Raw genomic sequence first — 25,188 nt, 5'->3', positions numbered from 1 at the left:
GGATGCACTGGTGTCCTTCAACTCTTCATTTATTTTACAGGTCACCGAGCAAACAAAATGTTGTTGGCTCAGAGGGCGATCGTGGCTCAAGAGTTGGGAGTTCGCCTTGTAATCGGAAGGTTGCCGGTTCGAGCCCCGACTTGGACAGTCTCGGTCGTTGTGTCCTTGGGCAAGACACTTCACCCGTTGCCTACTGGTGGTGGTCAGAGGGCCCGGTGGCGCCAGTGTCCGGCAGCCTCGCCTCTGTCAGTGCGCCCCAGGGTGGCTGTGGCTACAATGTAGCTTGCCATCACCAGTGTGTGAATGTATGCGTGAATGGGTGGATGACTGGATATGTAAAGCGCTTTGGGGTCCTTAGGGACTAGTAAAGCGCTATATAAATACAGGCCATTTACCATTTACCATTTATTTTGTGAGCATCTTCTGAAGGTCCACAAGTGAAAAAGAAAAGAAAAAGTGGCATTTGCAAAGGAAAAAAGTTGGGTCGTCTTACCCGTAGTCATCAATGAGATGTGAACCAAGCACCACAACTTCCAGTTCAAAGTCTTCTGGGTGGGATTTGATCCCAGACATGATGGGGGCCAGCTTGGAATAATCTGCTCTGTTGCATGTTGCCACACACACCCTCAGTTTCCTCTTACACTAAACCAGAAAACAGTGTAACCACCACACGCACACAAAGACACACACAGACAGTTTTTGTCATTTTAATTTAGTATGCAAAACAAAGAAATACGTCTCTCAGTTATTTCACTGAGGTCTGAAGGAATATTATCATCTCCACACATCCTTGAATTTCAACTATATACTACATATGCATCTGCTTCACAACAACTATATACATTTTTTTTTAATTGAGCCAAGACATAAAATCATACCTGATTTGACTCTCCCATCTTTTCCATTGATTTCTTCTCTTTGTTCCTTTGCATTCTCAGAAAATACTGCTCCTGGGGGAAAAATAAAAATGCTGTAGGTAAGATCAAAATAAAAATGTGTAAAACATTATCTTATACATTATTTTCTTTATACACAACACCCACAGATCATACTCACTTGGGCCTTCCAAATATTCAGAGGCTGAAGCATGAAAATAAACAAAACTACACTAAAAATGATTCATATTTAACATGAAGAACACACGCTAACACATTATTTACCCGACAGAAAACATGCTCTACAACAGCGCTTTACTTTACAAGGCCAAAGTGACGCACCTAGTAATGTGACGTAAGAAAACCTGTAGCACCAGCTATGCAGCTAATAACACTTTCAGCTTAACAGAAACACAGAAAGACGTATGCGAGAACTTTGGATTGGCAAAGACATAATTTATAGTACTTTTTAAATGTAAACTGTCATACTGTCTTCTGTGAGAAAAAATTTATTGCTCCTCTTCCATTCACCCATTATTCTGAATAAATACCAGATCCTGCAATATGTCATCTTAAAGGATTTATAGCTCCTCCAACATGATGATAGCTCTGTTTATTCACTAGACAATATTGCTTCCATTTGCTGCAAGGAAGAAACCATATCAGTTGTGTTTTACCAGTCTGTCTATATATTTAGGCAAATGAGGTATATCACTAATGCTGGTAACATATAATAGTCAAGGTTCAAGGTTCTTTATTTGTCACATGCATAGTTATACAAGTATAACACACAGTGAAATGTAGCCTGACACGCTCCTCGACATGTGCAAAAATGTGTTGTTGTTTTTTTTACTACAAAGTTATCTGGATAAGCCAGAACTTTGTATTACATTTAGTTGGTCAAATTACAAAGTCTCAAAAAATGTCTCAAAAAATACTTTTTTTAAAAAGTCCAGGATAAGGTGGAGGAGGAGCCGTGGCATGGATGAAGGTTTCAAAACCCTGTTTGTCCATAATGTGCTTGAGATGTTCTGCATTTCAGTGCGCATGCGCCAACCAGCGTGCAGCCTGTTACAGTCGCTCCTGCTTTTCTCTTAGTTTAGCTCTTTTTTCTTACGTATTCTTTTTTTTTCTGACTTGTATTTTCCTCCGTTTTCTATCTCTTACTCAATCATGTGGATTGAGAGAGTTTTTGTTCTTCTGGTGGCCGTGGAACTGTTACTTTTATCATGGAACGGGACCGCGGCACATCTCCTACACGCACGGACTGTTTACTCCAGAGATCAGCTGATCGCCCTGATGCCGGCCGGCTCGCTGGCCAGGCCCGCAGAAGTGCCCGCAGAAGTACCAGCTGAAATTTGGAGGAAAACACATCGGGGATGCAGAGGTCAAGGACAGAAGAGAAGAAAAAAGGTGACGGTGAGACAGCGGAGGCTCGAAGCGAGGAGGAGGTTTAAACCGTGTCTGCCGTCTATCGTGATGGGAAATGTGCGATCGTTGGCAATTAAAATCGACGAGCTCTCAGCACTGGTACGGAGTCAGAGGGAATACCGAGAGTGTAGCCTGATGTGTTTCACCGAATCATGGCTGCACCAGGTCATTCCCGATGAGAATGCTTCCGTGGAAGGCTTCCACACTGTTCGGGCGGACAGGGACAGCATCGCTAGCGGTAAGCGTAAAGGAGGTGGGCTTGCTGTTTTAGTTAACAACCGGTGGTGTAACCCTGCCAACATAACAATCAAAGAAAGGATTTGTTGCCCGGACACTGAACTGTGTGCTGTTGGACTCAGGCCGTATTATTTACCCAGGGAATTCTCTCACGTCATCTTGGTGGCTGTTTATGTTCCCCCCTCTGCTAACCCCACAGCTGCATGTGACACTATCCACTCTGCCATAGCTCGGCTACAGACTCAGCACCCGAGTGCCTTTATTGTGATCTCGGGTGACTTCAACCATGTATCACTGGACAATACACTACCAACATTCAAACAATATGTGGACTGTCCCACCAGGGGAGAGAAAACTTTAGACTTACTGTATGCTAACGTCAAGGATGCATACAGCTCCTCCTCCCTCCCCCCACTTGGTAGGTCAGATCATAACCTGATTCACCTCACCCCCCGCTATGTGCCAATTGTGAGGAGGGAACCTGTGACCACCAGGACTGTTAGGAGGTGGTCAGAGGAGGCAATAGCGGAACTACAGGGCTGTTTCGAGGTGACCGACTGGGAAACACTCTGTGAGCCTCACGCCGAGGACATCAATGGGCTTACTGAGTGTATCACAGGCTACATAACTTTCTGCACCGACTCCATTGTTCCAGCTCAGACTGTTCATTGTTACCCAAATAACAAGCCGTGGGTGACTAAGGACATCAAAGCCCTCCTCAACAACAAGAAGAGGGCTTTCAGAGGGGGCAACAAAGAGGAGGTGAGGAAGGTCCAGGTGTTACTAAAGGACAAGATCAGAGAGGCTAAGGACAATTACAGGAGGAAGCTGGAGTGGAAACTCCAGCAGAACAGCATGAGAGAGGTGTGGAGGGGCATGAAGACCATCACTGGATTCAGGCCAACCAACAGCAGGGGAGCTGAGGGAGGTGAGAATAGAGCCGACGAGTTGAATCTGTTTTTCAATAGATTCGACACCACAGTGTCTGCTCCCACCCCCACAACCTCACCTGCAGTCAGCCTGGAATCCAGAGCCACACCACTGTGCCAGCCTCTCTCTTCACATGTTGCCTCCTGTGAGATTCCTGACACCCCTCCCCCACCCATCACCTTCACTCAATACCAGGTTGAGATGCAAATGAGGAGACTTCACTCAGGCAAGTCTGCTGGACCAGACGGAGTGAGTCCCCTTGTCCTCAAGACCTGTGCCCCCCAGCTGTGTGGAGTCTTTCATAAACTGTTTATGCTGAGTCTGAGTCTGCAGAGGGTCCCGGTGATGTGGAAGACATCATGCCTCGTCCCTGTACCAAAGACGCCTCGTCCCAGTGGCCCCCAGGATTACAGGCCCGTGGCACTGACCTCCCACATCATGAAGACCCTGGAAAGGCTCATCCTGGACCAGCTGCGACCCATAGTAAGACCACATCTGGATCCCCTTCAGTTCGCTTATCAGCCTCGTCTCGGAACAGAGGACGCCATCATCTACCTGCTCAATCGTGTCTACACCCATCTGGACCAGCCGGCGAGCACTGTGAGGGTCATGTTTTTTGACTTTTCCAGTGCTTTCAACACCATCAGGCCGACCCTCCTGGGTGATAAGTTAGCAGCGATGCAGGTGGATGCTTCTCTGGTGTCCTGGATTGTTGATTACCTGACAGGAAGACCACAATATGTACGTCTCCCACAGTGTGTGTCTGACAAGGTGATTAGCAACACAGGGGCACCACAGGGGACTGTCCTCTCCCCCTTCCTCTTCACCCTCTACACCACAGACTTCAGCCACTGCACAGAGACCTGCCATCTTCAGAAGTTTTCTGATGACTCTGCGGTGGTTGGATGCATCAGCAGGGATGATGAGACAGAGTACCGGGCTGTGGTCGACTCCTTTGTCACGTGGTGTGAGCAGAATCATCTGCAGCTCAACGTGGCAAAGACTAAGGAACTGATCGTGGACTTCAGGAAGACCAGGAAACACTTGACCCCTGTTTCAATCCAGGGGGTCAGTGTTGACATTGTGGAGGACTATAAATACCTTGGAGTACACATTGACAATAAACTGGACTGGGCTAAAAACACCACAGCACTTTACAGGAAGGGCCAGAGTCGTCTCTATTTTTTGAGGCGACTGAGGTCCTTCAACATCTGCCAGAAAATGCTGAGGATTTTCTATGAGTCTGTGGTGGCCAGTGCGATCCTCTATGCTGTTGCATGCTGGGGGAGCAGGCTGAGGGTCGCAGATGCCAACAGACTTAATAAACTGATCCGTAAGGCCAGCAATGTTGTGGGGATGGAGCTGGACTCCCTCAAGGTGGTGTCGGAGAGGCGGATGCTGTCCAAGATAAAGACAATGTTGGATAACACCTCCCACCCACTCCATGACATGTTGGTCAGTCACAGGAGCTCGTTCAGTGAGAGACTGAGATTACCGAAAAGCACCACTGAACGACACAGGAAATCATTCCTGCCTGTGGCCATCTCCCTGTACAACGCATCCACTTAACACACTGTTTGCTGCTACAACTACACATGTTTCTTTTCCAAATATTTATTTATAAGTGACTTATGTATGTATGTATGTATGTATATATATGTATATATTGTACTATTCTTAGTTAGCATATTGTCTGTCTTGTCTTAATGTTGGTTTAAAATGGAGCACTGTAACAAAAAATAATTTCCCCCAGGGATCAATAAAGTATTCTGATTCTGATTCTGATTCTGATTAACAAAACTACAAGACAAACAATTTGGATGGCGTATAGAATTTAGTCCAAGTTTCTACATAGTAAAAACATATCTAAATCATAATTCTGCAACTCAGAATGACCAACCCTAAAATGTGTCCAGGTAGTTCAACTGCAACACAAATGCAGCCATAGACAATATAAGTATTAACAGGGGGGTAGTCCAGAGGCCATTATTATGAATCAGGATTTTGGCTTATCCAGATAAGCTTATGGTTAACCCGGGTTTTTTGTGCTATAAGATTAGAGATCAGCAGCAACAAATCACCACCTATTGACAAATTCATTCTTAAATGCAACTTTATTTTAAACTGCAGGAATTACAGTTACTAATCCACACTAAGAATGCCCGTTCAATCACTGAAATTGATATCACTTTTATCGACTCATTTATTAAACTGTGGGACAGTAAGCTTCAAGTTTTTAAATGGATCCAGTTTAAAATTTCAGAGCAATTTCAGAGGTGATGTGTAGCCATCACCTTAAAAATAAAAAGCAGCACTGAAAATATGCTAGGCCATACATTAATTAACTGGAATTAAAATGTTTATCTTACTGCTCTGCACGATAAATAACTAGATTTATGCAGCAATTTCTTCTGCCAGTGTTGCATTTTATAATAATAATGATTGGATTTATATAGCACTTTTCAAGGCACCCAAAGCGCTTTACAATGCCACTATTCATTCACTCTCACATTCACACACTGGTGGAGGCAAGCTACAGTTGTAGCTACAGCTGCCCTGGGGTAGACTGACAGAGGCGAGGCTGCCATATCGCGCTATCGGCCCCTCTGGCCAACACCAGTAGGCGGTAGGGTAAAGTGTCTTGCCCAAGGATGAAACGACCAGGACAGAGAGCCCGGGGATCGAACCGGCGACCTTCCGGTTACAGATACGCTTCCCAACCACGTTCGCCCCACTGGTTTTTATTTGTTCTTTATAGATTTTCAATCACCATTTGATAACTTCTGTAGAACAGCTGTCACTCATAGGGATCGTTTTTTGTGGAGGAGGTCATATGACCTGTGAAATACTCCTTTTAGCTTGGGTTAAGTTACCCTGGGTTAAACACTTTTGTGCGCCTGTTTATCCTGACTGCTAATGTAAAATGCCCTGGTTGTGATGATCTTGCCTTGTAGTACTGTCTAAGAAACATCCTCTGTGTCTTTCTGCTGCTTAAACAGGTAGTTCCAGATCCTGCTAGTCTTAAGGAAACAACCTGAACGATGTCATTTAAGGGATGCAATAGGCACATAAATGACACACCTAAAAACACAATAGTAAAAGATGAGCCTGTTCAAATCTTGACATTCATCTTCCTTTGTCACTAAAGATAAATAAGACCAATTTACATAAGGACATAAGGGGTAAAAGTTCCGAGCTGTCAAATTTGTTCTTAATTTTATCAATTTCTATGATCTCTGCCTTATAGAATAATGTTATGGTTACAGATTAGAGAAAAAAAAACAAGTTTGAATTCAATTCAGTACTTTATTGTCCCACAAGGGGAAATTTGTTTAGCACCAAGGGCAATGTATAGTGTATACACACACTATATCGTGTATACAATATAGTGTGTTAAATCTAAATAAAATCATAAATAGATGTTATTCAAATTATTTAAACCTATGTTTACATATAAAAATGCAAATAAATCGTGAAATTGAGAAAGATTTGAATATGAAACTACAACCAAGTTAGTCTATCGTTATACAATAATGTAACTAAAGCAGTGATGCTTAACATTTTCTTTTCCTTGGCATTTGAGTACAACGGTAAAGATGTAAACATTTCACTTGTTAGCATATAGCTCTAAATCAACAGTCTTGCTCTTGTCAGGTGCTAACACCATTTTAAAGCAGAAATCCTAAAACTTGAGCCAATATTTCTTCCACAGAACATACAGCTAGCAACTCACAGATAGTCAGTGTGTTGTTATCATTATGCTGCCTCTGTTGCAAACTTTTGAGTTTAATGGAAATAACACAAGAGAAACTAGTAAGCTAAGCATGGCCTTGAAGAAATAACTGCAGCTAGTCTATTGAAACCACATCTGACAATCAAGGTTTGAGACTGAGAAGCTGAAGTATCATAAGATGGTCCTACCCTGAAGGACAGAGCCATGAATCTAGCCACTGAGCTCCACTGAAAGTGTTTACTGGGGTCACAAATCAAATGGGTAGTAGCGCTATTTTCCATGTATAGCGTTCTACACAATCCACTTCCTTCTGCTAAAATAGCAGGTATAAGGTGTATCCACATTGGCTTCACTTTCAGGCCTGGACCACTACATCTTTCAAATATAGTATGTTTTCAGTAGCATTTTGTAGCTTTCCATCATTGCCTCCAAAATCAAGTACCTTGAAAGAAATGTGGATGATGTCTGTTGTTAACCGTTAAGTAATAGAAAAGCTGGTTTTGTTTTGTTTAGAATGAGGGCTTTGCTGCAGGAAAAGGCACCCTCACTTTAATTATTAAGAATTCAATCAGCTATCACAGCAGTGTGGTGCACCATGTTCTTCAACCCAATTTCAACCAAGTATTCATGCCAAGTGTTATATCTGTGATTTAGTTAAAGCAACATTAATTCTGGTGTTACATACACGGGTAAATCCTGTAATTTACCCTAAATTGTATTCAGCATGCGGTTGGTTCCACTCAAGCATCACAAGACAGCATCAGCAGCCAGCATTAAGGTATGGGAGGGGGCAGGGATGCATGCAGAACGCAAAGGCAGGAATGACACAGCAATAGGAGGCAGACAGAGATGCTCAACGTACAGAAGGGAGAAAAGAAAATGAGCAGCAATAATCAGATGATGATTTAAAACAAACGAACAAAAAAAAAAAAAAAATGGAATCATGCTAAATGACAAAAAGGCCCATCTGACTTACGTGAGGACTTATCTGCACAGAACCCAGATGCATATCCATGCCACACCTCTACAGATTCTTGGCTAAAAAGCAATCTTTGATTGTTATTATTATATTCTTATTATCCAAGGATTTGTTTTTGCCGTTATCATGGACGTATTGAGGAACGAAGGGAGAGCATGCGCAACCCAGCACACAGCAGGAGAGAAAGGAAGTGAGAGAGGTAGCGCGACACAGACATAGAGCTGGGGGAGGAGCAGGAGACGAGGGTAGGGTTCAATTGAAATAATGCCAATGATTCACCGAGTATGTGACAGCAAACAATGAAGAACAAAGGCTTGGCACTTCATACTCTATATCATATGCCTCTAGTTATTATGACAAAATAAAGTAATTCCCTATTGCAGTAATAGACATGAAATTGTTAAGTGCTGTTTTTCATGACCCTGTTTAAAAAAAAGAAAGAAAAAAAAAACATCTATGCAATGTTAAACTAAAATGAAAACGCATAGTAATGATTTACTAATAATTTCAAAAAATATTAAAGCAGCTTTAAATAGTGTTTAGCTGCCACTGTACATTTAAAAGGTGCAAGAATTTTACTCCAATTAATTCAGTGATTATCAAACCAAATCTGCTGTCAGCATGAAACTGAATTGAACTGCACAAACTAAATTGAATTACATTAATTAAGTCAATTTAAATGAATGATTAAAGGGGTCATAGTAGGGATAGTTACAGGAAAACATTTATGCACAATATATTGATACAATAACCACTACTGCAAATACTGACTTTGAATTTATACATATAAACATTAACTTTACAAATATATTTTTACCTATATTTTTTCAAAATACAAAGAATAAAAAAAAAAAAAAAGACTACAACATTATGTTTAACAAATTATTTGACAACTAATCTTTTAGTCTGTGTCACAGCTTACCTATGTCAGTAGAAGAAGAAAAACAGATTGAAATTTACCGTTAGGCCCTAACGATCCTTTTTCTCTCTCTCTGAATAATTAACGGTCATCAGTGCTGGGCCATGTGCCTAAAAACATGCAACATTCACATTTAAAGCAGCACGCTATTATTCCTATGAAGCTGAAAGTAGTTATCAAAGTCAAATAGCTGGATACAAATACAACCTCGACTTGTAACTGACCAGTAGGGAAAGGTTACATTCAGTGGTGGGTCTAATTATTAACCTTTTGTAAGCAGACGTGTGCAACTCAGGGAATTCTCATGTTCAGACAGGTTTTGACCATTCTCCCTATAGGGCATGAGACTTGAGAGAGAATCATAAGAGGAGGCAACCATACTATAGTTTTTAATTATGTGGGGATGTCTGAATAAAGTCATGAATGAGGGACATTTCACAACTGACAGAAACGTCACTATGCATTGCATCTCTTAAAACGGCTTTAAGGAAGCAATGAAAACAGATATGTTTATGTAGTGAAAAATCACAATATCAGGATCTGCTGTCAGCATGAAACTGAATTGACAGCTCGTCCTTGCATCAACAGCTAACACTTTAGCATGCAAACACGCAAATATTATACCACTTGTAAAGGATCCAGCTTTGCCTGGGCCCAAGCTGACTGAAGATCAATAGGTGAAGCTGAAAGCTGCGTGGTCTTATACAAAAATTTGAACGTATCTTTAAAAAACACACTAAAGAGGAGTTGGAGAATCTAGCTTGAAATCTGTGTACAGTTCAAAAGCCAGTCATATCAATCACTGAATGTAACAGTGAACTCATCTCCAAATGTTAGGTGTACAAAGAGATAACCGCTTATTTCTGAAATATATTGGTCTTTATGCTATTCAATAAATACAAATAATTCTGAATGTAATGTATTTTTCAATAAATATTGAAGCAGGACTTTCTTTTTATGCAAAATCAATAATATGCAAAGGCAGTGCTAAACAGCTAATATACATGCCACCTATACAACAAGCTTCCCAAGTTCACACAACACGTTAAAATAAAAGGAAGTGTAACACATTGTTCAGTTGCTTTCTTAAACAGGTTTTTCTTTTTTGAAACATCTCTCACTGCCATTATATTGACCAAAGAAAGCACATATTCTGAAATAAAATTAAAAATAAAACAGTGGTGAACATTCCCAGGAGGGGCCAGCCAACCAAAATAAGAGTCTATTGTCAACTCATTCAAGAGCTGTTGACTGTTAACCTACTGATTCAAGACATCACTTATATAACTACAAAAAGTAAGTAATTTGTGTTTGGTCAATTATTTGTTTACGGTGACAATGCCTATTCACAGTATGTTTTACATTTGTAAGGAAAATAGATTTTTTTGGTTAAGTAACAGAGTTGTGTTGCACCGATGAAAATCACGTCAAATCTTCTGTGCTAAATAATACCAAAAAACGTATTCTGCTACTGCTATGATCTAAAGAGACTCAAGAACAATGTTAGTGACATTTATCAGTGTAAAAAGGGCTACAAAGCCATTTTTACACTTTGGGACGGCAACAAGCCATGGTGAGAGCCATTCTCCATAAATGGAGCAAACCTGGAACAGTGGTGAACATTCCCAGGAGTGGCCAGCCAATCAAAATAAGAGTCTATTGTCAACTCATCCAGGAGCTCACAAAAGAATCCCAAACAACTAAAGAACTGTAGGCCTCTCTTGTCTGAGTTACGGTCTGTGTTCATGAGGTAAGAGAATATTTCAGTTTTCTTATCTTGTGTTATTTCAACTCTTAAGACTTCTAAAGCATTTTTATTGTCTGATAAAGACTGGTTGCATGCCAGTGCACACACCCACTTACTGGCACAGACAAACCCTTGGAAAGTTGCAGTTGAACTTGGAATGTGTGTGCAAGCTGTTACATCATGTGTCAAAACCGTCCCAAGTGGCCGCCTACTCCCATAAGACTGAATTACTGTAGGAGTTCAAATTAAAACGGAGACAAATATGATGCACCGTACTCCATTCTGCCATACCGGATTGAGAGTCATAGTGCTCACTGGCTCCGTAGGACTTTGTTTATTTAAGTAGTTCAGGGACCTGCAGGATCCTGCTTCACTCAATTTGCATAGGAGTTCAAGGTAACTTAGAAAAATTATCTATTACAGGGAAAAAAGTGACAGAACACTGAAAAATAGGAACAACAGCAGCTAAAATGTTCATTCAGATATATAAAGTCTTCATTAAAAAGCACAGAGGGAAGTACTTCCTGCTTTGCCCTAAGTAAATATGTTGCAACACAAAGAAATCCACACGAAGAACACTCTTCATCCATGACAGTAATCTTTGAATTTAAAAGTTGATCTAACTGCTTTCCTTTTCAAAGGTACCCAGTTTCTGTAGTTCTGTTGTGCAGTTAAAATGTTTGCAAAGACACAAATAGGCCAAAGTCCACACCAAAAATTTATTAAATATGGCTGCCAAAATGCCAACACCTTATTTGCAGTCTAGGCTTTTCTTGTATTACCAGTCTATGTAACACAATGGTATAATGTCAACCAGCATAGCACACCGTCTTCCAAAGAATAGGGAGCAGTCACAACTAAGCCCAGACGTAGTTACATGATTGCTTCTCTCCTGCACACTGCTCATAAAAACTGCAAATAAAGCCTGACAAAATGACAGTTGAGGACCTTAAAGACAACTACGATGTAACCTTAGTGACACTTCCATGTAAAGGAAATACTGAGAATACCATTACCAAACTTATGGTACTGTATAATGGTTATGACACATGATAGTTAAATATTTGACATCAGGGTTTGCACTGCCTCAACAAGCTGTCAATTCTATTAAGAACTATGCAAATACATTACCATCCGCATACAGCTGGAACATCCTGGTATACAAATTATACAGATCAGGTGTGCTGACTGACAAATAACACAAAAATAGCAATACAGAGTCAAAAGCAGCTCCCAGGTAAGACCAGGAGAGTAAAAGGGCATCATGGATAATCTGCATTTTTTTCCCATTAAGCTGACCAAGAACTGAATGTAAGGGTCTTCCTGTGTGGACATAGTTTTACACTGTGCAGCAAAGACTTGAACGTGTTGTACAGAGATTTCCAGCCCACAGCCCACTCAGTAGCTCTCTATTTCTCTGTCCATGAAGCTTTCAGCCCAGAAATCCTCCAATTGCTGACAAATTATACCACATCCACTGTTTCAAGATTAGTTTCAATGTAGATGCACACTTATAAAATCAAATAATAAATTAATTAAACTGCTTTAATATTTAAACGTTATAATTTATTCAGCTGTTTTCAGCAGGCCAGTAAAAATATACATGGGCCAGTAAAGCACAGAGCCACAGACCCAGAGCTGTTATGTTGGATACAAAATTTTTACTAACATTATTTTTAAACATCTAAATCATCAGTACATCCGTTTTCTACAGCAGTAAACGTGGCATCAAAGCACAGGCCAACTGTCAGCACTGATGATCTTGTTCTACTCGCTTTTCTTCATGCTCTTTAAAAACACACAGACCCACCTACACACATGAACAAAAACACATACAAAAGAACGCACACCAAATCTTCCTCATACCGGAGACCGTCACAACACCTTTTTTTTAAGCTCCTCTTAACACAGAGGTTAAAAGCGCTTGAACACTGCTAGCATAATGGACAGACTTTTGACGGGGCTTGCACACAAACGCAAAGCAGGAGATGAATATAAATATATGCAGTAGATAAATGTGTTTCCAAACCAACTTCCTTCCAAGCCAAAGACTAGAAAATATGGTGAAAATATGGTGGTGAAAATATGGTGAATAGGGATGGGTATCGTTTAGGTTTTATCCGATACCGGTGCCAAATCGGTACTTTTGAAACGGTGCCGGTGCTTAAACGGTGCTCGAACCGGTGCTTAAAGAATGGAGAACACAAACTTTGTCCAAAAACCTCTCATGTTCAGCTGTTTTTTTGTAAAAAGATAACAATGTTAGCCTTTTCTGCAGCTATGGGGCATATATGGTATCACTCTTGGCTGGAAGCAGTGCTTAAACAATGGAAAAAACACAAACTTTGTCCAAAAACCTCTCATGTTTAACTGTTTCCCACTTTTTCTTTGGTCATTTTAGCCTTTTTGGCCAGGGTGAAGGGAGTATCTGCCATCAAACAAGAAGACAGCCGCATGTAGCTATGATGATGTTTGCTAGTTCACCTTACATGCATTAATATAATAATGTGGTTAGCTTACTCAACGTAAATTACACACGAACAACATGAAGCTACTCACGCAGAGAAGAACGGCTGCTGCTGCATCATCATCCGTCATCATTTCTGCTACACTGGCAGGGCTAGGGGCCAGGACTCTATTCTTCGGGTTTTTGGGGGATGTTGCTCCGGGTCCGATAACTGGCAACCCACCCGACGTGCACGGTGTGAGGTCTCGCAGCAAGCTATCAAATATGGCGCATTTCTCGGCTTTTAAAAAAAACGCTATACGTCGCCAGGTGTTTCATCGGATTCTTGGTGTTACCTCCTTTGACAGTATCACAGTATCAGCTTAAAGCACTTGTTGCTGCTGAGTTTGCATATTTTGCTGTGAAGTACAGCCAGACTTTTGACCGCTTCGCCTTGGACATTTTTAATCTGTCGCTCTGCTCTAACTGAACGTACGTACCTGGCCCCGCCTACTATCTTCGGAAACGTAAAATGATTGGCTAGAAGTGTATCACAGCTCAGGAAAAAAAAGCACCGAAATAAAGCACCGAAATGTGCGCTGCTTTTCGGTCTGGTTACTACCGTTTATGTCAGAACCGGTGCCATCATGGCACCGGACACCGGTACCCATCCCTAATGGTGAAGCATATTCCATTCGGCTTCACCTGCACAAGTGCCAAGGTAGGTCTCCCCTGCAGAATTGGTTTTCCCTGCGTCGGGAGCACGCGCTGGGCTCTCCAAATCACGGACAAACAGTATCCTACATTCTTGATTTTTAGTTCACAAACACTTCTTGTAGAGCTGGGCGATATGAGATTTTTTCATATCACGATATGTTTTTTTCATTTCAGTCGATAACGATATCTATCACGATATAAGCCAAATAACTATATTTGTAAGATTTAAATGTGCCGTTGCTCACAAGTAAAATGTGAAATAATCAGCAGCTTGTTTTGATTTAAATATTTATTTCCCATAATAAGTTCAACAGGGTAGATGTACTTAAGGAACATGAGACTTTTTCAGATAAATAAAGGCAAATATTGCAAACTACACAAAAGGCAGCCACTAAAGCGTTTAAGTTTCAAAATAGAACAAACGAAACAGACTAAATTGTCAATTCCACTTAGAAACAAAATATTAATTCTAAAAATAAATCTTAGTTTGTTTTACAGAAGAACAGACAAAACTGACTAACTTTTGTCAATATCAAATAAACTGAGAACTAAAAGGAAATTCTCAATCTCTCCTTGTTGTATAGCTTAGCTTTTCAAACAGTTTTAACAGTTACTTTAGTCTGACAAAAGTCGAATGACGAATTAGCGCTTCCAGTCAGAGACTGAGGCTACGTCCACACGTACACGGGTATTTTTGAAAACTGAGATTTTCCGTTTTAAAAAAATAATCCCGTCCACACATAAAGGCAGAAATGAAGGAAAACGCTGCTATGAACATGCCAAAGCAGCAGGTGGCGCTAGATTCCTAACCGTGCAGAAATGTTGGCCAATCAGAAGTCTAGAAGCCTCGGTGGGAAAAAGTAAACAAAGCTGGGGCATAGAAGCTAGTGATGGGATTTCCGGCTCTTTTTAGAGATCCGGCTCTTTCGGTTCGGCTCACTAGAAAGAGCCGGCTCTTTCGGCTCCGAACCGGCTCTTCAGGTTGTTTTGTTGCTTTAATTAATTTATTATTAACAATAATATAAAATTATGCACAAAAGGAATTACTAACGTAAAAAAAAGTGGTTTTATTTATATATGTTTATATATAAATATATGCGGTGGCCCCTAGAGACAAAACACGTACAAACTCCAAAACACATTTCTAGCATGAACTGAACTTCCAAAGCAGAGCTACTAGATCACTTAAATTACACAATTGAGCATGTGTGTATTGTTTGTGTATTTATACACAGGCACTCATATATATTCAAATAATTTAAAAAAAAGTTCATTTACCTGTTATTACCACACACCAAATCCGGTCGTTGGTACTTGCTGGCTTGTGTAGCCACAAGATAACAAAGGCTCAACACTGTGCCCAGCATCCTGGAGCACTTCTGTTGTCTTTTGTACGTGTTTTGAGTTTTTATGTGCTTCTGAGTTTTTATATGCTTCTGAGTTTTTACGTGCTTCGGAGTTTGTACGTGTTTTGGAGTTTGTACGTGTTTTTACGTGTTTTGGAGTTTGTACATGCTTCAGAGTTCGTACGTGATTTGAAGTTTGTATGTGCTTTGTCTCTAGGGGCCACCGTAAATATACTTTTATTTATTCACTCCACATAAAATGTAATAAATAAATCATATAATACAAAAATCAACTATTCACATTTCAAGTTTTAACTATTTAAATTTTCAGCTTTTTCCTTTTACAAATTTAAAGTGAAAAGAACACAAAACACTGCAAACCACAACACAATTAAATATAAATTATAATATGAAAACAAACAGAAGATGCACATTCTCTGTCATATGGACCTGCATGAATAAACTTTCTGAATCCTTTATCATCTGCAACCGAAAATAGTTGTGGATGATTACTATACCTTTCTTATGTTGTTGTCCCTGCCTCTCTTTCTCTCTCTCTGTCTCTGTTCCTGTGCTACTGAGTGTAACTACCGCCCCTCCCCCCCTCTGCCCAGCGTAAAGCACAAGGCTCGCGTGCAGAGTGAAGCGGGAAAAAAGTGCGAGAGAGAGGCTGAGAAAAAGAAAAAAAAAAAACCCACGTGACGGCTCGCGATAAGGAGCCGGCTCGCGTCGTTCACGTCAAAGAGCCGGCTCTAAGAGCCATTTCGTTCGCGAACGACCCATCACTAATAGAAGCAGAACCGAGTCGTATGTGTGGACGGACAGTAACTGTGTGTATATGTAAGCATTTAAACACTGCAGAGTAGTGATGGGTCGTTCGCGAACGAAATGGCTCTTAGAGCCGGCTCTTTGACGTGAACGACGCGAGCCGGCTCCTTATCGCGAGCCGTCACGTGGGTTTTTTTTTTTTCTTTTTCTCAGCCTCTCTCTCGCACTTTTTTCCCGCTTCACTCTGCACGCGAGCCTTGTGCTTTACGCTGGGCAGAGGGGGGGAGGGGCGGTAGTTACACTCAGTAGCACAGGAACAGAGACAGAGAGAGAGAAAGAGAGGCAGGGACAACAACATAAGAAAGGTATAGTAATCATCCACAACTATTTTCGGTTGCAGATGATAAAGGATTCAGAAAGTTTATTCATGCAGGTCCATATGACAGAGAATGTGCATCTTCTGTTTGTTTTCATATTATAATTTATATTTAATTGTGTTGTGGTTTGCAGTGTTTTGTGTTCTTTTCACTTTAAATTTGTAAAAGGAAAAAGCTGAAAATTTAAATAGTTAAAACTTGAAATGTGAATAGTTGATTTTTGTATTATATGATTTATTTATTACATTTTATGTGGAGTGAATAAATAAAAGTATATTTACGGTGGCCCCTAGAGACAAAGCACATACAAACTTCAAATCACGTACGAACTCTGAAGCATGTACAAACTCCAAAACACGTAAAAACACGTACAAACTCCAAAACACGTACAAACTCCGAAGCACGTAAAAACTCAGAAGCATATAAAAACTCAGAAGCACATAAAAACTCAAAACACGTACAAAAGACAACAGAAGTGCTCCAGGATGCTGGGCACAGTGTTGAGCCTTTGTTATCTTGTGGCTACACAAGCCAGCAAGTACCAACGACCGGATTTGGTGTGTGGTAATAACAGGTAAATGAACTTTTTTTTAAATTATTTGAATATATATGAGTGCCTGTGTATAAATACACAAACAATACACACATGCTCAATTGTGTAATTTAAGTGATCTAGTAGCTCTGCTTTGGAAGTTCAGTTCATGCTAGAAATGTGTTTTGGAGTTTGTACGTGTTTTGTCTCTAGGGGCCACCGCATATATTTATATATAAACATATATAAATAAAACCACTTTTTTTTACGTTAGTAATTCCTTTTGTGCATAATTTTATATTATTGTTAATAATAAATTAATTAAAGCAACAAAACAACCTGAAGAGCCGGTTCGGAGCCGAAAGAGCCGGCTCTTTCTAGTGAGCCGAACCGAAAGAGCCGGATCTCTAAAAAGAGCCGGAAATCCCATCACTACTGCAGAGAGTAGAATTAACAGTAACAGTATTGTAGAAGTTAATTTCACCGAAACAATAACGTGGCGCACAGTGTGACGCATGCACCAGTTTATTGTATTTCCAGACTTGCTTTCGGCACAATTTACAGTGCACGCTACTCTGTTTTTTGTCAGACTTGAAATAGCCGAAATACCTTCCCACTACGGAACTTCTATGGCTCTTCCGTTTGACAATCTCTCCGGCATTGGAACCATCATCTGTTTTCTCTTCGGTCACGCTCGGTTGATTTTTCTAGTCGGCACACTCATGTCCTCCATTATGCGCTGGCTCCATTACCCGCTGGCTGCTTCCCAAACAAACACACGTGCGGCTTGGCACTTGTGCTGTACCTAACAAGTCACGCGACGTGACGCTGCGGCTGTGATTGGTTCGGCTCTGCGCTACTTAATTTGGATTGGCTGACCTTTTTTTTTTTTTTTTTTTTTTGAGGACAAGAGCGGCGAGGTCTATCGCGATAGCTTAATTTCTCTATCGAGTAAAAGTTATATCGCGATACATATCGTTATCGTTCTATCGCCCAGCTCTAACTTCTTGTAATGACTAACTACTCCTGACATGTTGGAGATGTTAGCTCTTTATACAGTAAAGTTACAATGGGATACAAATAATATCAGGCTGATCCTGCCACAATTTGTTTCCCCGGTTCAAATCACGGACAAACAGTATCCCACAGCTGTTTATGTTTTTGAACCTATTTTGCACAGAGAGGCATTTTTTGAAAAATGTATTGATAGCAATGTTGAATATTATTACACAGGAAAAAAACACAACTACACGTAAAATAATTACACCGTGACGCCTCTGCCTTTCTAAATGGAGGGACAGTAACTGCGTGTGTATATGTAAACGTGTAAAACCTGCAGATAGTCAGATTAACAGCAACAGTATTTTGTCTCTATCTGCCATTCTGCAATTCAGCTCATGTAAACAATAACGTGGCGCACAGCGTGACGTGAAAAAAAGGCACATACCTTTGACCTTGCGTGACGAACTCTGTATTCCTCGTCCGTCACGTAAACACAAAAAGGGAGTTTTTAAAAATCAAAGTTTTCAGTGATTCGAAACGCCGTTTACGTGTGGACGAAAGACCCAAACGCATAGAAACAGCTGCGTTTTCAGAAATACTCATGTAGGTGTGGACGTAGCGCAAAAGAGTTAGTAGTTTATTTTAGCACTACCTGTAATTTATTGCTTAATTATCTGCTTAATTGTTGTTAAAGAAGGGTGTGTGTGTGGGGAGGCCTAGCAAAAAATTTTGGGAACCACTGTCTTAACATATTGAAGCATTCAAACAAGACCGAGTAAATACTGCTTGACTATAATTATCTACAAGGGTGGGACAGTGGTGGTGGAGCTTACATCATAAAACACAATCATAAATGACTCTTAAATATGCAGCAACTATTCCCATACTTTTTCTGAGCAAACAAAGCAATAAATCAGGAAATGTGCACACATCCTGCTTCCATCCTTCTTTACTGGTTTGCTATGTAATCACACCTGTTTGAATATATGCAGGAATACCTTATAAAGTATTACAATTTTCAATCCATTACACTCTGGTATTTTTATTTCACCTTTACATCACTCATTCATAACCCCGACCGGTTATCGCCAAAGCACTTGCTCATAGAGGGTCATATGACTGTTGGGGTTGTTTTCTGCTGTCTTCTTTGTATTATTGTAGGATCTTTACTTTACAATTATGATATTCATTCACTTGTCCTGTAAAGGCTTACACACAACATTCAGACATCTAAAAAATGGACAGAGTATTCTATCCAACCAACCATAATCTTCAAGTCATCCAGTTCAGACAAGTTGAGACGTTACATTAATACCACACTGCCATCTAATGTCGTTTTTAAGAAAGCAAGCTTTTTTAGGGCGGTTCTACCACTGGTGTCTTGCAGATGTGGTTACACTACTAACTGGAACTTTCATCCACACCCACCTGCTCAAATTACATCAATGCTCTTGTGTGGATGTTTTATAGGTGGCCGGCGCGATCGGCGCAACATAACACACTAAATGCCAACATTAACCATTATAATTTTTTTCAGTTGTTTTCAGGAGGTCAGTAAAAATATACACGGCCCAGTAAAGCCCAGAGGGTACAGGGACACCCAGTGACTGACCGTTAACTTAACAGCCCCTTACATAATGCCAGTTTGTAAGTGCTTGCCCTGATTTCTATTTAAAAATTAATCACCACTACGTATCGCTGAACTCAGTTGCAGAAAGTCATCCTTCTGCAACCAGAAATATTTTTAGACTAGATAAAGATTAAAATGATTGCCTTCGGACTTTTCTAAACGTAAAATAATGTTTAAAGAATTCAAGACATGCTCGGGCGGGTACAATCGGACTAATTTGTTATTTTCGCCTTATGTTCAAACGAATAGCTGTCTCAAGGAAGTTTAACTGTTTTAAATGAGGGCGGCTGTCGCCTGGTTTAGCCAGAAACTTATGCTAGGGTTAGCTAGCACGTTAGAAATCAATATAGTAAATGAGCTAAGAGTGCTGCTAACACCAGCACACCCCTTACAGGGCGCTGTTTCCCAGTTTGAGTGAGTGACACTTTATCCGGACAATCCCCAAAAAGTGAACAAACGTTTCGGAGTGGCCTGACACTCCAAGCTAGCTATGGTTAGCTGGCGAAATTATACTAAAGTTCCGTGAAGTTTCCATCTGTGTAGCCATCATTTTAATCAGATTGCTGTGGAAATCCACTTACAGAAACGCCGTCCTCATCTCACGCTAAAACCATCGATGGCCACACTTTTTTTCTATTCCGCTTTTGGGTTTCTGTGATTACGTCCCCAGTACTGTACATTGGTGCTCTCACACGAGGGGGTTTCAAGCTAACACAAACATGAAGCAAATCGCGACGACACCAGATGCACATAGTTTGGACCTTCAAAATAAAAGCCAGAGCGCTCACTATCAACGCCTTTTACACGGCGGGACTCAACACAATCTGTAACAATACCGGTCGTGTGTGTGTGTGTGTGTGTGTGTGTGTGTGTGTGTGTGTGTGTGTGTGTGTGTGTGTGTGTGTGTGTGTGTGTGTGTTATTTTACCCTTGTAAAGTTACTGTCCTAAAAACACAATTGTGCACGCTTTTAAGCTTTTGTTTTATTGAACCCTACCCGGAAGTGCTATTGGTTGAGTTTTCCCCCTAAGCTTTATCATTACTCCAGGGGAATGCTAAGATACGTCAAAAAACCTGGCAACAACGTAGAATTAAACGAAATTACGCATATGGATAACGCAGTTAGACTTTACACGTAGTCAAATATGGTGGGGGAAATCGGAATGCTGCACATCTCTTCTGGAAAGATTTGTACACACTGGTTATATTGTGCAAATGAAAACTGAACGCATGGTTTGGAATTGTTAAAAATGATTTAAAACTATGTTACAGTACATAGTGCAACACGCATGTTGAATCTAGAAACTGTAGCACTAGCAGGTTACAATGATTTAACCTTGAGGAAAACATTGCGACGACATTATTTCTTTGGGCATGAACCTAGTCAGCTAGAGAAACACATAAATGAATGTCTTTCTAAGCAGTACCTTTACACAGCAGTGTTTTCGTCTTGGATGCAGCCCCCACAATGACTGATGCTATTTTATAACTGCTGCATTGCAGAGTTCATTCCCTGAAAAGCAGGACTGAAGTAGCATGAACTGACTGCATCATGGTGGTTTGGATGGACCCTTAGAGGAAACTCAGCAGAGGGTGGAAAGACGTTTGAAAAGCATGAAAAGTGTATGACTGAGCACTGAACTGGCCTGTGAAGTCACGGAAGCAAGTAAAGGAGTGAGTGTGTGAAATGCATTAGGAGATACACTCATACATGCCCTCCCCCCTTTGCTCTTTCCTCCTCCCAATTAGCCTTAAGATTTCACAAAACACCCGGCAGTGTTGTATTGTGTATGTGTGAAATTATGTCGACCTGGTTCAAGGACTGTAATGCAACTGTCTATTACATAATGAACAATAAAATAAAAGATGATATTGCACTGTGTGAGAACATTACTTAAAAACTATAGACGACTAAGGTGTGCTCAGCTTTTGTACTATATCCAATTATGATGTGTATTCTGAATTAAACAGCCTGATAGTGGTTGGGTAAAAGCTGTCCCATGTGCTGTCACAACCGACATGGTGCCATCATTTTTAATATATTAAAAAATACTGGTGGCCACCAGTGCTATCCCTTAGCCTCCTAGTAGATGCACCTGTTGTATAAATGTGAAAATCCTGGATGATTTTATGAAAACTTTGACTTTGACCAAGTCAAGATCGCAGTGATTCTAACTTGTCCAAGATTTTTAGATGATGCACCTAACCTATAGTATGAATTGAAAATTCCTATGAGGCCTCATTCTCAAGTTATCACATTCATAAACTTTGGTGTGTACGCTGCCTGCCAATCCACCCGCCCAGCATGGTGAAAACAATACCCCATTAGACTTTTATGGCTGAGGGGTAAAAAAAATACCTGTTTTCCCAGCTGCTGAAATGAGCCAAAACAGAAAACAGAAGCTGCATGAGAGTGCTTGCCTGTGTAAAAGAGCAGTCCACTGCATTCAGTGTCAGATTTACTTGTACCATTTGGCAGTTGAAGAGTTGCTGAGGAGCTTGGAAAACATGTAGAAAAATGTATCAAGAGAAAAAACTATATTCATTAAAATCATAAAATTTGCACAGATATATGTTAAATTAATCTCTGATGAAAAAATGTTACCCATTTAAACAAGTTTATATCAGTGTTTTTACCAGATTAATAAATTGAACACTGGGAAAATGTGTACATTTGGGTATTTTAATCCTGCACAAATGACAGCTTTTGATATCTGACAATGATTTTAAAAAGCCACCGAACATCTGCTGTAAATGATGGGAGAGAGAGAATGAGGGAAAATAGGCTTGAGTGACACAGTCATGTGGGGAACTTGTGACTGCATCATGTGGATGTGCTTTTGTGCATAGGCATGATTAAAGCTACAGTTCTAGGCATAGTACCATTTCTACAGACCAACTCGCAAAGACAGTACCTTTCTTTTTACCTGTAAATGTAAAATCTTTATACAGTGAAATTGGTCTGACAAACAATTTGTTGGAGTTTAAACGATTTTAAAATTATGGTAACAAAGGACCAGCAAAGAAATGAGGGCCGTGAGCCCATTTACACATTACACCTCCTTCCTTATCCAGCTGTGAGCATGTGCTCCAGGATACCCACAAAGCATTTCTTTTTTCCTTAATCATACCACCTCTTCCTTTTATATCCATGCCATTGCAGGCTTGAGCATCTCTATGTTGTATTTCTCTTCGTGGCTAACCCAGTTGGGGTGCAGAAAGAAGCTTATCACAGTGGCTCTGAGAGATAACAGAGAGTGTCAGATTTCCTGAAGACAAACACCTACACGAGATCAGCAAAACAAACAGCAGACAAACAAAACCCAGATACACATGTTATCAGTTGTTATGGCCCATTGTCACTATCTGCTTTCACTGGTCAATACATCCCTCCAGGTGCATTAGGAATAAATAAGGCAAGGCAAGGCAAGGCAAGTTTATTTGTATAGCACAATTCAACAACAAGGTGATTCAAAGTGCTTTACAGAGACATTAGAAACAAGAACAAATAAAAAGCATGATTTAAAATTGATTAAAACAAGCAAATAAACTAACTAACTAATTAACAAACAAACAACAAACAACAGTATATAAAATCAAAACAGATAAAATCAGAACAGTAGATAAAATCAGTAGTTAAATGTAAGTTTTGAAATTTAAGCTTAAAGTGTGGATTTGGTGCTTTATTCAAATGCAGCTGAGAACAGGTGAGTCTTCAACCTGGATTTAAATAAACTGAGTGTTTCAGCTGATCTGAGGCTTTCTGGGAGTTTGTTCCAGATATAAGGAGCATAAAAGCTGAATGCAGCTTCTCCGTGTCTGGTTCTGACTCTGGGAACTGATAAAAGACCGGATCCAGATGACCTGAGGGATCTGGATGGTTCATACTGGGTCAGGAGGTCATTGATGTATTTTGGTCCTAAACCATTCAGAGCTTTATAGGCCAGCATCAGAACTTTAAAGTCTATCCTCTGACGGACAGGCAGCCAGTGTAAGGACCTCAGTGCTGGACTGATGTGGTCCACTTTTTTGGTCTTAGTGAGGACTCGAGCAGCAGAGTTCTGAATGAGCTGTAGTTGTCTGACTGATTTTTTAGGTAGACCTGTAAAGATGCTGTTACAGTAATCAAGCCTGCTAAAGATGAATGCATGGACTAGTTTTTCCAGGTCCTGTTGAGACATCAGATCTTTTATCCTTGATATATTCTTGAGGTGATAGTAAGCTGACTTTGTTATTGTCTTAATGTGTTTTTCTAAGTTTAGGTCTGCATCCATCACTACACCCAAATTTCTCGCCTGGTTTGTGGTTTTTAGATGTATAGATTGAAGTTCTCTGGTGACCTGTAATCGTTTTTCTTTGGCGCCAAAGACTATTACCTCAGTTTTGTTTTTGTTTAGCTGGAGAAAATTGTGGCACAACCAGTCATTGATTTCCTCAATGCATTTACCAAGAGCCTGTACAGGGCCTCGGTCTCCTGGTGACATTGTGATATATATTTGTGTGTCATCTGCATAGCTGTGATAGTTTATTTTGTTGTTGTTTATAATCTGTGCCAGTGGGAGCATGTAGATGTTAAACAGAAGGGGTCCCAAGATGGAACCTTGGGGAACTCCACATGTGATACTTGTCTGCTCAGATGTGAAGTTACCTATTGATACAAAGTATTTCCTGTTTTCTACGTATGCTTTGAACCAGTTTAGTACAGTTCCTGAAAGACCTGTCCAGTTCTCCAGTCGTTTGAGTAATATGTTGTGGTCAACTGTATCAAATGCTGCACTGAGATCCAGTAAAACTAAGACTGACATTTTTCCACTGTCTGTATTCAGACATATGTCACTAAACACTTTGGTCAGAGCGGTTTCAGTGCTGTGGTTCTGTCTAAAACCTGACTGGAAGGCATCATAGCAGTTATTCTGTTTTAAGAAGTAATTGAGCTGTTGAGAAACTGCTTTTTCAATGATCTTACTTAAAAATGGGAGATTTGAGATCGGCCTGTAGTTGTTCATTTGTGTCTTGTCAAGATTGTCCTTTTTCAGTATAGGTTTGATTACAGCAGTTTTTAGTGATTCTGGAAACACACCTGATAATAAAGAAAAGTTGACGATCTGTAACAGGTCTGACTCTAAAGTCTTTGAGACCTTTTTGAAAAAACTTGTTGGCAGGACATCTAAACAGCAGGAGGAGGAGTTCAGTTGACCTAAGATGTCCTCCAGGTCTTTGCTGTTAATAGGTTGAAACTGTTTCATGGTGTTTAAACAGTTTTTTGGTGGACACAGTACATATCCTGGATCTGCTGTTGATGTACCAATTGCTTGTCTAATTTTTTGGATTTTTTCAGTGAAGAATTTGGCAAAGTCATTGCAGGCCATGGTCGAATGAAGTTCAGCTGCCACTGACACAGGAGGGTTTGTTAGCCTGTCAACTGTAGAAAATAAGACCCGAGCATTATGGCTGTTTTTAGTGATGATGTCAGAGAAGTAGGACCTCCTTGCATTCCTCAGTTGTAAATTATAATTGTGA

General features: G+C 40.4%; 1 protein-coding gene across 5 annotated transcripts in view; it reads right to left on the bottom strand.

Annotated features, from left to right (window-relative positions):
• The window catches only part of gne (glucosamine (UDP-N-acetyl)-2-epimerase/N-acetylmannosamine kinase), a 33,016-nt gene extending 12,622 nt beyond the window's left edge, over positions 1-20,394 (bottom strand). Inside the window, exons 1-4 of one of the 5 annotated variants that reach the window (XM_085410315.1) lie at positions 8,183-8,336; positions 1,057-1,080; positions 879-950; positions 494-642 (exon numbers count right to left, since the gene is read on the bottom strand). In XM_085410315.1, the coding sequence (XP_085266441.1) occupies positions 494-642; positions 879-950; positions 1,057-1,080; positions 8,183-8,221 (284 nt within the window). In that variant the 5' untranslated portion in view covers positions 8,222-8,336. Of the gene's footprint in view, positions 1-493; positions 643-878; positions 951-1,056; positions 1,081-8,182; positions 8,337-9,145; positions 9,233-13,410; positions 13,434-20,250 lie in introns of those variants that run through there. The other 4 variants (XM_085410318.1, XM_085410316.1, XM_085410319.1 and 1 more) reach the window with 4 other exon arrangements.
• Between the last annotated feature and the right edge of the window lie 4,794 nt (positions 20,395-25,188).

Source organism: Rhamphochromis longiceps, linkage group LG6 (genome assembly GCF_057381845.1).
Source record: "Rhamphochromis longiceps isolate RC_006_pf linkage group LG6, R_longiceps_female_GT1.1, whole genome shotgun sequence".
NCBI classification, from domain to species: Eukaryota; Metazoa; Chordata; class Actinopteri; order Cichliformes; family Cichlidae; genus Rhamphochromis; species Rhamphochromis longiceps.
Note: the sequence above shows the minus strand (reverse complement) of the source record. Positions and strands in the feature narration are given on the sequence as shown.